The sequence below is a fragment of the Crocodylus porosus genome, unplaced genomic scaffold, assembly GCF_001723895.1.
Source record: "Crocodylus porosus isolate Cpor-Errol unplaced genomic scaffold, CroPor_comp1, whole genome shotgun sequence".
Taxonomy (NCBI): Eukaryota; Metazoa; Chordata; order Crocodylia; family Crocodylidae; genus Crocodylus; species Crocodylus porosus.
This window is the reverse complement of record NW_017728927.1, coordinates 9,364,163-9,378,479: the sequence shown is the minus strand read 5'-3', so window position 1 is coordinate 9,378,479 and position 14,317 is coordinate 9,364,163. Positions and strand designations below refer to the sequence as shown.

At 46.8% G+C, this 14,317-nt stretch overlaps 1 protein-coding gene across 5 annotated transcripts in view; it reads right to left on the bottom strand.

Moving 5' to 3' along the window:
• Nucleotides 1-14,317, bottom strand: part of TOM1L2 (target of myb1 like 2 membrane trafficking protein) — a 60,211-nt gene that overhangs the window by 20,301 nt on the left and 25,593 nt on the right. For all 5 annotated transcript variants that reach the window (XM_019541937.1, XM_019541938.1, XM_019541940.1 and 2 more), the window contains exons 5-12: nt 11,693-11,827; nt 10,580-10,738; nt 9,733-9,849; nt 5,801-5,934; nt 5,421-5,469; nt 4,772-4,895; nt 3,599-3,716; nt 943-1,018 (exon numbers count right to left, since the gene is read on the bottom strand). In XM_019541937.1, the coding sequence (XP_019397482.1) occupies nt 943-1,018; nt 3,599-3,716; nt 4,772-4,895; nt 5,421-5,469; nt 5,801-5,934; nt 9,733-9,849; nt 10,580-10,738; nt 11,693-11,827 (912 nt within the window). The remainder of the gene's footprint in view (nt 1-942; nt 1,019-3,598; nt 3,717-4,771; nt 4,896-5,420; nt 5,470-5,800; nt 5,935-9,732; nt 9,850-10,579; nt 10,739-11,692; nt 11,828-14,317) is intronic.

The window sequence follows — 14,317 nt, the reverse complement described above, 5'->3', positions numbered from 1 at the left end:
GCCACAGTGGCCCAGGGCTAACATGCAGCACGCATCAGCACTTGCTGGTGGTAGGTCCAAAGATAACCAGTAACAAGGACGGGATGGACCAGTTTACCCCAATCTCCTCACTAGTCCCCTATGCTATTCTAGTCCCCACTGTAGTCAAAGCAGCGGCAAGTGGCTGGGCACCTCTGGCCTGACTTGGATACAGACTCTCACCCGCTCCAAGTGAAAGCTGTCTGGGGCGGCCTGTAGCCAAAGAATATTTTGCAATTCGTCTGCATGTGAGAGAGCTTGGAAAAGGGAACTGTGGGGGATGGGAAAAAGTGCACATTACACTGGCTCTTCCATGCTCCCTAGCGGTGGCTCTGGGGCAAGGTTAGTCTCTGAGCCGGCTCTGAACTTCATCAGCCATCAGCGAACACCAAGCATTGCAGGAGGGAAGGGCTTTAAAAAGGTGGCTTGGGGAGATGCCTGGGAATTTCCCTCATTCCTAACTCAGCCTCGATTCCTGCTGGGGCTGGCTCGAACGTGCCAGAACGGCCGCCTGCACTACCTTTCATCGAGTGCGTTCCCAGAACGTGATCCACGCGCTTGTTTCTGTGGCAACTCCTGTCAAAGCACCGGGCATCCCGGCAGAGGCCACGTGACAGAAGCAATCCCCCCGTGACAGAAGCAATCCCCCCCTCTGGCTTTGTACGCTGGGCATGCTAACTTGCCCTTCTTTTTGGAAATCATGACCAGGCAGGTACTTTTTCTTAGATAGTCTTCCAAACAGCCTCATCAGCATCAATTTGAAATGCAAGGGACAGCGCTGCCCTCTGGGTCACTGGCAGAATGCCCATTAAAAGTCTAGCTCAAACCCAGATGTCTAGAGAGCAGCATCGTTGCTCTTAGCTCTGTAAAACATTGCCCTGGAAGGCCTGCTGCTGAGGGCAGTAATGCAAGGCAGTGACCTACCCCTCCTGTGTTCTGTTTTCGAACATCCAGAGCAGATGCCAGTCCTTTGACGGCCTGTGGATCCTCATACGTCACACTGCAACAAAGGAACACACACACACAACGCATATACATCCAGCCACCACCAAATGCCAGAGCAAACATATTGGGTTCTGATCTGATTGCTTTGTTTGCCATTGGAATCAGGCTGGTTATTTTTGCAATGGCCTAGCATGTGAAGTGCTTCCCAACAGAGATAAGAACACGCACTCTGTCCCGGGGAAATTACCCAGTGATTTCAGGCATGATGCAGCAAGTTGTACATGACACACAAGAGCAGGGGGTGCCAAGCCAGCAAAGGAATGATAATGCAACATTACCCAGGTGGGTGCAGAGCTATGCAGGAGACAGTTATGTGTTTTTAAACAAGGAGACCAGACATCAGCATGCATCTTACAGATATTGTTATACCAAAGACCTTCTTGGGGGGATTTAAACGAGGGGTAACAGCTTTACAGATCAGCTCAGAAAAGACGAAAATGTAGGACAGAGCACAGCAGAGCACATGGAAAGGATTACAGGAGAAGGCAACATCAAGGGAGCCAGTAAAGGGACCAGAGCAGATAGAGAAAACATGTTTATGTGAAGATGGTGAGGAGAAGTGTGAATTTGATGTGGAGGGTGTGCCAGCGGAGCGATTCCAGGGAAGGGGAGGAAAGACTTTATTAGGAAGCTGACAAGTTAAAAGGAGTTGAGGAGCGATGAGTGGGTGGAGAGGTGGTCACAGTTATCAGCAGGAGAGAGAAAGACACAAGGAGGCAGGAGAAAGCACTGAGTCAGTTCCCCAGATCCAGATCCTCTTCTGAGAGATTGGGCTCCTAAAATGTTACTCAGAATTACTCTAGAAGAGGCACAAAAGAGGTGATCTGAGGAATCCTTGCTTTTCCACCATACAGGGAGAAGCAATCAACCTTCAAGCTAATAGCACCTACCCATAAATCAGCCACTGGGTGGAGCTCCATGACTAACTAGGTGTAGTGCTTTCCTTTCTGGTATTTCCTTCTCCTACAAGATCCCCAATCTCCAGCTTGCCTTTACAGTGGATATAGTTACACCTGGGTCCCTAGAGTGCAGGTTCACACTCATTTATTACAACAGACACTGGTAAGGGGCCTGGACTGAGACCCCTCTGCTACATGCTTCGCCAGGCTTAGAGAAATTCAGCAGTGCACAGTGCTAAAATTGCACCTCTGCATACAGCATCTGGAGCAGGGTGGCTATACTTGCACACTGCGCTGTACAATCCTGCCTGCAAGGACTCCTCGGATGTAATTCACTGGCTGGAATCTTCTAGACTTGGGCTTTGCTCAGAGAAGGCTGTTTCCCCCTAGCAGAACAGAGGAGCTGAATGGGGTCACAGGTGAAACTAAGAGGTGAAGAGTGAAGCTGTTTTAGCAGGTTGACAAGGTATTGGTGCAATCCATGTTATAATACTTGGGCCCCCAAGTCTCTGATGCCACCAGCTTTTCCTTGAATTTGAACCAGGAAGAGTGCTGGTGGGGAGACAACCATAGGATACATTATTTTGATGCTGGGAGGAGATCAGTGAATTAAAGCAGTTGTGTTCAACCTCTGGCCAGCAGGCTGAATCCAGCTCATGGGGCCATGTCTTCTGGGCCTGTAGGGCTTCCCATAGATCCAGAAATTTGGCAGCAGAAACACAGTGGCAGCATGAATTGCTGCAGGTTCCAGATCTACAGCAGTTAACAACACTACCACTCCCTGCTGTCATTGCTTTGGACCTGTGGGATCCCCATGAGCTGGAATACATGCACCCTTGCATCAGCGTGTGGGGTTTACTCCCTGCCTAGATCTGGTGTGCCAGACTGCACCCACAGACTGACCTTGCTGACCTTATGCTGGATCCAGCCCCAGGATTGAACCATGGCATCTGGCCCACTGACCTTCCCTACACTGCTCATCCAGAAGGTTGAACATGGTTGGATCAAAGAATAAGAGCACTGGGTTCTCTTCCATTAAAAAATTCTTGCCTACTTAAGGACTGTGGAAGTGTCAGATTGGCATCTCTAGGGGTAAAAGTCTTATCTTCCTACAAATAAGGAAAGAACAGCAGCAGTTGAGCAAGCTTCTTCATGTCCAGCCAACTTGCCTCGATCCTGAGCCCGAAGGGTGAGATGGCAATTCAGCGTCCAGACTGTTGGTAGTCATATCAGTCATTACAGACCCATGCAGAATTTGAGATGAAAGGCAGTAAACCCATTGCCAGTCCCTTAAGGTTCCCTCTAATGCTCCAATATCTTGAGGACTGCCCAAAGGAGGGAAGATTTACTATAAACCCACCCCGTAGAAAGAATACAAGCAACTGCCTTTCTCGATTTCTAGTCTGCTGGTAAATGGAGAGGCCAAGCGAGATGGGACCTGAAATTATTGAGCCAATCAATAATGGACTCTAGCCCAGAGCAAAAACAGCCTCCCCACACCCTCAAATAATCTGAAGTCTAGCAGGAGGAAGTTGACATTAAGTACATTAAGAGCGCAAAATCCACATCAATCCAGACGACAAAGTGGTTTTGTACTGAAGAGCTTTCAGATTTGTGTTCCCAGGGAATACCAGTGCCAGCAATTTAAAGAGCATTAAAAACAAATAGCCACATACCTCTTCCGCTGATCAGCCAAGGAGCTGCCTCTTGTCTGTGCAAACATGTCAAAGTCATCCCGAGGGTTGCAGTGTTGTAGGGAGCTGAGCGTTCCACTGACGCTGTTTGTACCCAAGTCTACAACAAGAGACAGAGCCTAAGAGGACCAGCTAACGGTGAAACACAGCCAAGTACCACAGTCCTGGTTGTACAGGAAACATAGCAGTGTGGAACGGTTATACCATCAACTAGATCAGGGTGGGCAGCCTGTGGCATGGGTGCTGCAAGTGGCATAAGTACCTGTGTGTGTGTGGCATGTGGAAGGCTGGGGAGGGGACAGGCTGTACGGTGGCCGACAGGACAGGGAGCAGAAACCAGAGCAGCAAATGGGGCTGGGAAAGGGATCAGAATAGCACTCAGGGAGGGTGCAGGGCTGCCACAAACGTCGGCCTTCAGTGAACTAACTGATGGTCAGTGTTGTACAGAGCAGAGATGGGGCATCACTTAGGTTTTGTCCAAGCTGTGGTAGAGACAGGATTAACCACAGCCTTGGCTGCGCAGAGGAACTGACAGTTTCTCTTTTCACCCTAAGCAGTGTGGATAGAGATCCCCCCTCTGTTCCAGGAGAGGCAGGGATTAGAGCAGGAAGCATGCTCTAGACCAGGCTTTTGGGCTGCAACCCCAGCCTGGGGCATGCTCAACTTGGCTTCCAGTCTGACCCCACCCAGGGGAGCTGAATGTGTGTCAAGCACAGGGACCCATTCTGGGTTGTGACCTCTGGTCTGGGAACTGCCGCTGTAGAAGACAACCCCTGTGAGTAGCAGAAAACTGCCTTTTCTCCCCCCATTCCTCAGTTTTGCTGTTTCTTAGATCCGGTGCAGTGAAGGAACATCCTGATAGGAGAGTGGCAGCACAGAAGATAAATGAATACCCCAAAGGCTTCACAGCTTCATATGTGTCAGAGCAGAACCCAGATCTGCCTCCTTTTCCCCTGCTTTGTCTGATGGCTGACACTTTTCATATATGCTTCTTTGTGGTACCAAGATGTTACCACTAAAACTACCTCAAAAACAGTTCACTGTGCTTGCTAACACCTGCTGATCCAACTGTAAGGTCACCCCAGAACAACTAGGGAGTGGTCCATGCCACTGCTGCTCTGCGTTGAAACACGCTTTGCAAAAGCGGACGCTTACCAAGCCCTGCAAGCTGCGAGGAAAGCGAGGGTGGGGGGGCCGTGCTTCCCACCATTGGGCTCACCACGGCTGGGGAGCCAGGGCCCAAATCTATTAAGTTATCCTCCGTCACCTCGTTCAGCACCTGTTAGGATAATCAAAATTACATGTAGGTGAGATTCCTGGCAGTCATATTAGGAGAGACAAGGGAACATGAGAATGGTGTGTGCTTCCTAACATGCCCTTTCTGGGCAGCTGTTCCGAATGGAAGTATGTTAATTAGTGGCTTAGACTGTAGGATAATAAACACAGTGGAAGAAGAGAAAAGATACTTCTGCTCTCTTGCTGGACAAGTGTCTGAACAACAGCCTCAGCTCACTGCTTCACTTGTGTCTATGATGTTATCCCACTCAACACAGTCCTGAAAAGGTTTTTTGCCAGGTTCAAAGATCACCTTGGAATGAGTGAAGTTCCCTTCTGTTTCCCCACCACCTCCAGCTTTGGACAGGAAGCAGGGTGGAGTGCAAGATAACCTTTATCTTCCACATGAAAAACAAATCACTTCCAGAAATACACACTCTTCCCTGTGACTAAAGGGACACTGCCGACAGCAGGCAGGAGTTTGCTCTGGCTGTGCTGCATGATGAGAGGAGATTAATTAGATACTTACCCCATTACTGGCATTTTGTGCTGACCGGCCTGACCTGTACCGTTCAAACCTGTCACAAAACAAAGTCAGGAGATTATGAAACCCACATACAAATCTTGGGGGGGAAAAAAGCAAGTATAAGAAAACTAAAATTCATTAGCTAGGAGAAAATTGTAGCAGCTTTTAAGACCAATATCTGAAAATCTTGAGTCGGGGGGAAAAATGGCTGGTGAGGATGATGGAGAACTACTACTTTATGCACCTTTTCTTACGGTCCGGTTCCCCTGATTTTTTTTTCTATGTTTCATCATCTGAACCTATGATGAACCTTTTCAGTCGCCTACCCTGTTCTGCACCCAGCCCAGGTGAGAAGGCAGTACTGTGGTAAAGGGTCCCCTCACCTCTCATATCGAAGGAAGACGTTATTTAAGTCATCATTCACATGCAGCAGTTCCTCTGTCACCTCTTCATTGGACACTCGCGAGATAAGTTCCACAATCCTCTGCTGCATAGCTCTACAGGTCCGGTTCAGCTCCTAAGGGAGTAAATTGCATAGGCATGAATCCTGACAACCCGCAAGAAACAAGCAGATCAGCTTGTGCTCCCTTCACCGCCACCTGCACTCCTGACTCCGAGTTCTCCGTCATAAGAACATAAGCAGTGTCATACTGAGTAGATCAATGATCCACCTAGCCCAGTATCCTATTCCTGACAGTGGCAGAAGTGGATGCTATACAGGGAGGGCATCAAACCAGATATCTCTAGAGTGATCTCTCCCCTATTTAATCTCCTTCCTGGCATCCACCCATTTTTTGGGTTGGATATACCAGCGGGAACATCTCTATCAGCTGAGAAACCCCAAGATCGCAAACACTGGAAGGCTGAACGTCACTCTGTACCTGGTAGAATACAGGGCAGAGGTGCTCAAAATCTTGAGGGCCTACATATAGCTCAGCACACATGTTCTTCAACCATAAAAGCATCACAGCGATTCTTACACATGGAATACCTAAGGATTACTTTCATGGAAACTTGAGTATAAAGCATCTGAATGCCACAGCCTCCAAAACTAGACAACATTTTCCTTCAATATCCAGGTTTTCTGCTTAGCAACACAGTGTATCAAAGTACCTGGTTAGCATTGTTGCTAAAAATGAAAGGGCTACTGGAAAGGGACTGTTGTTATTTGGCACTGGTGAGGCTTGGTACAGTGAAAAGACACTCCTGCTTCTTGGAAAAGGAAGGTACATATAAAGCAAAGAGGCTGCACAAGCAAGACCTCCTTGAAACATGTGCTTAGAAGTATTCTGGATAACAGAACCATGCAGCCTTGAGCAGGACGGTCTCCTTGGTGTCACTGTGCAACCCAAGGCCTCAAGTGATTAAGGAAAGGCAAGGAAAAGTTAACTTGAAAACCTTGCAGGCTAGACCTGCCCTGAGCTGTACTGTGGAAACCTCTCACACCTAAGCAAGCCTTAGCTGGGTGCTTCTCATGAGACCCCTGCCACCACCAATTATTTGGCAAACTTGTCCACTTCTGCCAGGTCTCTGAGCATGGAGAATTTCGAGTGTATGGCTCAAAACGGATGTGTTGGGAAACTTACCTGAGGAAGCTGGATGGAAAAGCCAGCCCCACCAAGGCGGCCTGGGGCTTCCTTGAACAAGCCCAGACATTTGGGTAATTTGGGCCCCTCTCCCATCCCTCCCGTCTCTCTGCAGAGAGAAAGCTCTGCACTAAACAAGGATGTCTTGGTGGTACATAACCTTCAGGGTGAAAGCAAAAATGTGATTGTTTGCCTTGCTTGGTCTGACATCCTAAGCCCTGGATAAATTTCACCTAATGCAATCCAGCTGCCTTGGCAGCTTGAGGAATGCGTTCTCCAGTGTCACGTTTGATCCCATCACTTTAGAAGCAGATTGTGACATTTCAGAGGCTCGCTCACTGCCGTACAGGGAGGGCTGACAGGACCTGTCTATTCTGCTCAGACGTGGCTCTCAAGGAGGCTGTTTACATTTCATTGTGAGGAAAATGTCAGGAATTATTTAAGGAGGATGACTATATACCACCTCAAAGCAAAGAGCCTCACATATGAGGCCTTTCTGCCTTCAAAAGGCTAACCGTGCCCCTTGTCATCAAAAAATAGCCTCTCTCTCAATCTCTCGCCTGCTCTGTGATTCAGACTTAGGCTGCATCTGTCAGCGAGAACCAGTCACACTTCACGATCATTTCTTCTCACCTTAAAAACGTATTGTCAGATTACGCAGGCACGATTTCTCTGGCTGTCTATAAATGTAGGCGAGTTATTCTGTGCTCTCAGAGTCCACCATGGTTTCCTGGAAGCTGCTTTTTTTTCTGATCACAGTCCAACCCAAACGGTTCGAAGCTGAAAGGCTCTTTATTGTAAAGTCTTTCATCAGCTGCCATGTGGCTCTGAGACAGGCACACGCTACTGCTCTGTAGGACAGACCAGTTTTTGGATGGACTTCAAACTCTGGTGCATCACAGAAAGCGGCTCCCAGCCTCCCTCCAGCTTTGCTGCTCTCCGTGCCCATTCTACCTCCTGGCCAGCTGAGGAGATGACACTTTGGAAGGCAAGGGAAGGCACACTCGAACAGCTGGAGAGCAAGACTGTAAACCCCAGCGAGTCACCTCCTCCTTGGTGCCATGCTGCCTTATTCCCCAGCTCAGCTGACACTGCCCAGATGTTCCCTCAGCCACAGCTGGCCTGGAGAATGAGACGTGAAGCCAGAGATAGGAACTTACTTGAAGTGCTACCACAAAAGGAACTGGAACAGGACCTTGTCACCTGATTCAGAGGGTTTTTAAAGTCAGAAGGGACCCTGCTGATCATTCAGCGTGACATCCTGCTTTACTCAGACCACAAAACATCACACCAAGTGGTTCTTACAATAAGCCCTCACCATCTGGAAAGAGACTTCAAATGATAGAGTCTACAATCTTTCTAGGCAATATTTAACCCACTTGAGACAGGATGGGTATTTGCTCTGCCAGGACTAGGCAATTTTTATCATTATAAAGGTGGCAACAGACAACATGGAGACGGTTTAAGTGTTCAATGCCAGTTTTTCTTCATCTTCATAAAAAGGGCTAATTGTGACCGGATGTTTAACATGAGCACAGCCAAGGCCTAACTAAAAAAGAATAGATTAATGAATATCTAGATGCGCTGAATACCTTCTAATCAGCAGGGCTCAATAAAATTTGTCCTAAAGTATTTGAAGAATATGACACAAATCTTTGCACTATTATGATTATCTCTGAGAACTCATAAAGGACCCAGACGATTGGGGAACAGTAAATACTTTGCCTGGCTTTAAGTGGAGGAAAAGACAGACCTGGGGAATTATAGGCCAGTAAGTCTCAGTACTCAGAAAGTTACTGGAACAACCCAATTATAAGCATCATGAGGACAATGAGTGATAAAAAACAGCCAGTATGGAGTGTCAAGGGAAAATTATGGCAAACTGATCTAACTTTCTTCTTCAATACGGTAACTAGACTAGTGGATGGGATGAGCAGTAGAGTTGATATATTTTGACTTTGGTAAGACTTCTGACCCAGCTTCTCACAAACAAGGTATGGAAACATGGTCTACATTAATTTATTTTAAAGGGATACACAAGTGATTGAAAATCCATATTCAAAGAGTATTTATTGACAGTTCACCATCAAATTGGACCTACCAAGTAGGGTCCTGGAGAGGTCTGTCCTGGGTCCATAGCTATACAATACTAATGAATTAATTAATTGAGTAATTAACTATAAAAAATACCTATAAATGTATGGATGATGCCAAGCTGGGGCATAATGGCAAGCACTTCAGAGGACATAATCAGAATTAAAAATTAGCTTGATAACTGGAGAAATGGTCCAAAACCAATTAGATGAAATTCCATAAAGACATTTGCAAAGTATGCACCTTAAAGAGAGGAAGATACAAATGCACCAATACAAATGGGAAATAACTGGCTTTGTAATTACTACAAGGAAGGAGCAGTGGGGGTACAGTGGACCATAAAGTGTCATGAGGCAATATAATTCTTATGTCAAAAAAAAAAAAAAAAAAAGGTTTGGAATATGCGATCAATGAGGACAGGTTGAGATTTAAGGGTTTATTTCACACAATAGAAAAACCCAAGGTGGGGGAAACACCTTCAAAGACTGCTTTTAGGAGGATACTGTTATTTGGAGCCCAGACACAGGACACCAACATGGAAGCCAGGCAACCCGAGGAACAGATACAGGACTGTAGGAAAACAAAACTTTACCGTCCCAAGCAGCTGGAAGGGATTTATCAGGAAATGCACTTACTTGTAGTAACTCTAGATCGGATGAATCCTCCTGTCCTGGGACCATCTCTGTCAGCATCTCAGACATCACTTTTGTGTTCCCACGAACAATATCCAGCTCGCTGCGCAGCCGGGCAATCTGTTTTTAGGGAGGAGGAAAAGCAAGGACCATGTTACCTTCTGGCCTTAGAACAGAATATTGTCAAGAAACAGCTCTCTGATCTCCTTGCTTCTCTCGATTGACTTGACATCTGATGCCCGTCACTGGAGATGAGAACAAGGCTACAACATATCATGATGGAGCAAAAAAAGTTTCCCCTAGAGAGAATGTTATTACAGTGATGGAGGAAGATGCTATGGAGGACAATTCATCACTGTGACAGAGCCAGCTGTGTTCTGCTCAGATGGGAACAGAAGCTAAAAAACAGAGTGATACTAGGAAAATGCTGTGCCGCTCTCACAAGGCAGGCAGAAGAGACAAAAGGGGCAGGAGGTCCTGGTGTGGCTCCTCTACTATGCAGTGGCCTTTCTTTCTTGTCAGAGAGGAAACACTGGCCAGTGGACGGGAAAGTAGCGTGAGATCCACGTCCTAGGACTGGCACTTGCTAATCAGGTGTGAGTAGGACTTTGAAGCAGCACTTCTGTGCATGGCACAAAGGTGGCACAGATACAACTTGAAGACTGCAGGGTACATGAAGTAATGGAGGATGCATGTGTGTGCACCTAGGACAAGACTTCACAGTCCAGACAGCAGAAAAGACTCCTGAAGGGAAGCAGATCTAGGCTGCACCTGCAACTCAGAACTAAAATGCCTGCGAGAAGAGACAGCTAGTTTGATTCACTGAACCAAGAACGTCTCATCCCGGTACCTGTTCAGAATTGGCAGTGATAGGACCAGTCACATTCAATGGTGGAGTCTGAGGAGCTGAGTAGACTGTGGGAGAAGGTGATGAATATGAACTGGTGCTCATCCTTTGCTGGGACTGGGACGTGGGCATAGTGGCTGCAGGATCCACTTCAGGAACACTCTGCCATGTGAGAAAAAAAAAAAAAAAAAAGAGTTCAGGCCAGAGCTGTGGCAGCATCTGCTCCAGGTCCTGATCCCAGATACAGATCGGAGCATCACAACAAGCATGTGCTACCATGTCAGACCATGCCTGGGGAATGGCTGTGATAATCCTCGCTCATCCCTTCTGCACTAACTCTCAGATTTTCAGTTCAGTTTCCCTCCACAAGAAAGGCAAGAAGCCAAATAAAAAAAAAACAAGCAACAGGACAAAATATATTTTGCTTCGAAATCAAGTGACATGCTGCAAAATCACACGCTCTGTATGTACTGCAGGTAACTCATTTTGCTGTGGGAACTGTGAGTTTCCTGGCTATGTGCCCTTAAATTCACAGCCACATCACTGCACTGACTCAGGATTTCCACAGTGAAGAATCCAAATATTTTATGGGCAATCAGTTTACTTTCCAACAGGACAACAAGCTCAAGGTTGCAGACCTGCCTTTTGAAGATACAGGGAACTTGGCGCTCCTAGTCAAATCAATTAGAGCTGCGGGTGCCAAGAACCTTTGCAAGACAGGCCCTCTTTGTTCCTGGTTCACCGTAGGGGGTCCTAACAGGACAGCTGCCCTCTCTGGGGAGGAAATAAACTGAATCTCAACAACAGATATTTGCTAGGACATTTTCTAAGCATGGTAGTTTAGTTTGTGTGACCATCTGGTGAACCAAGACAAGTCTGCGAATCTTCTTCAAACTGTCTCCCCTCTGGGTTGACATCTGACTCGAGAGAAGAGATTCTGGTAGTTTAACAGCCTGTCAACCCCCCCTTGCCTTATTCTTTTCCATTCTCTCTTGCTGTTAAAGAGTCCCCCTGGGGTTAAGCAAGTTCTCTGCACTGTAAGAAGTCACCAGCAGAAACAGAAGAATTATCCCATGATCTTTATACAGCAGTTTTGTTTTTCCAGGGATAACTTACCCTCTGTGGTGTGTGTATTGGAGAGAGCGCATCAAGATCTGCCATGGGAAACTCGATCCCTTTTCGTTTGAGTTCCTCATAAATATGCACTACTCCAGTGAGATCAGGGCTGCTGCGAAATGCATCTGCCCAAGCCTGGAAAACATGCAGATCGTTCATAAGTCTTTCAAGTGAGCACCAAAGTCCCCCTCTTGCTCTCCCACCCTACAATGCAGATCCAATCAAGAAGAGCGCTCATGCATTTCATTCTTATTTGAAGCTTTAATTACTAGATCTGCTCTGAAAGACTGAGTTGCTACTAAGACAATCAAGAGTGAATCTAAAGTAAATGGTGAGTCAGTGCTTAGAAGTTCACATACCAGTTAACACAGGCAGATTCATGAAACCCAAGTCCCAGAAATGTTCTTTTTTAGATACATTTGGTGAAGCATTGACCTTTTCCTCCTACTTCACAGGTTTAGACCCACAGTAGACTCTTAGAGGGAAGAATCTGTTTTAACAGGATCCAGAAGGTAGAAAGCCTTTGGCCACTTGGCCTTGCTCTGCAAAGCATTGTCATTTGCTGCCAAGGAGGATCTAAGCATGAGCGCAAAAACATCTCTCAGGTTCTTCTGTAACAAGCCAAACATTGTATTTGGTTCCCCTGGCTGCTGCTCTGCTACAGCAAAAGGTAAAGTGCTACCATTGGATCAGAGAGCTAGCGTTAGATCAGAGAAAGCTGCACGCAGCTGCTCATCACAGTTGTTTGCTGCAATCATCCTTCAGTCATTTCCATCCCGAAAATGTGATTTTCAGCCACCTTTCACAAGGGGGGAAATAACAATCAGGGAGGATAAACTAGATTAGAAAGCAGATTAAATATTTTACTTACGCTCTGGCTCTGCTCGCTTCTAGGAAATTGTATTTTGCACCCTGCCTGCACAGGGAGCAATCCATCATCACTTGGAGGCTAGTGGTTCTGCTTCCCAACACTGCTTAAGTAAATTAATTGCATCAATTGCTCAGATGCCACGCGAGAGTCCCACCAATCCTTCTGCAGCACGAGAAACCCGAGCTGCGCTGGGTACGAACCACTGTGGCTTGAAAGGTCAGTCTCAAGGAAGCTTCCTTAATTACAGCAGAAGCATCCTCGCCACACAGGTAACTCTATCTTTGTCTTGGTGTTTTTAATTTATGTGAGAGGCCCTCTGAAACTCGTTTCTACACTCTGCCTCTCCATAGACCATCAATGGGGAGGATACAAAGAAATGGGTTAAATGAGCTCTGTTTAGCAACAGCAAAGTCTCGTGCTTAGGCAGGTACCACAATTGCGTTGGACTGATGCACAAACTCCTGTCTGGCCCATCAAGGAGAGACATCATCATACTCCAGGTTTCACTGGCAACCTCACATCACCCCAGCTCATCTGCTTATTTGGCCTCTTCTCTTTGCACCTAGAGAGATGCGTCACACCTGCACACATGCTGCTCTGGCTTTGAGATGCCCCATGCCGCATGGTCCCCTCCATTCTCTCCACTCGGCCTTTCCACTTCAGCCTGCTTTATTGAGGGTCCATCTTTCACCTGGACAGCAAGAACTGGCCTCCCCCATTGTCCCCTGTAGCTGCTGAATGGCTAATCCTTAGTGCCATTAGTGACATGGAGGTGTAGCATAAGCCCTCTCTTTGAGAGCACTGGAATTGGCCCACACAATAGCCATGCTATGTGACATGTCCAATGTGCAGTATTACCAAGCCTGACACCAAATGAACAAAGAAAAAATGTGTAAAAGTTATCGGGTAACAGCCTTTCCACCTACCCTGCTTCAACGATTAGCTTCGTCAGGATGTTATTTGCTTTACTGCAGCACCTACAGCCAAAACCAAGCCACAGTGTGCTAGGTGTTGTACATGTGCATAGTAAATCAGTTCTTGTCCTGACAGATTTACAGTAGAGCTAAGCAAGACAGACAGAAGTGGCATTAGTCCAATTTAAAACCCTAAGAAACAGCAAAAGCAAGGAGACTAGGGACTTGGTGCAAGTCCAATGAAGTTTGTGACAAAGTTGGGAACTGAATCCAGATCACTGGGTGCTACGGCCAGGCTTACCTAGGTATTTACAAGCCCAAAGATGTGGACAGGTACCTGCTGGGACTGACATCAATGCCTAAGCCAGTTAGATGAACAAAAGGCCATATTTACAACCATTTAGCCACAGACCCAGCTTTCCAGCACAACCGCTTCCATACAGGTACCGCCAACTAAGTTCATTGTGCTTCTGCATAGTCTCATCATGGCTTATTGTTTTTCATACTGTTACTCTCCCATGGGAGAGGCAAGAACGCAAGAACTGTTGAGACAGCATGCACCCTCTTGCAAGGGGAATGCAAAGGGTAGTTTCCATGGACTCTGTTGAGTGGAAGTAAGAGAGGGGAAAGCTCCGTGTAATGTGTGCTAATGAAACTACAGCTATAAAAGTCATTCAGCTGAAAAATAAATCTGAACTCAACCAAGTCATTAGGTAAAGCCATCCCCACCTTGCATCTGTGCTGGGAAAACACCCTGGAGCAGAAGAATAGCTGTCTGAAGACAGATGTGTGCACAGCACCCTCTGATATTCTAGGCTGGGCTGTTAGTTTGTTACCTTG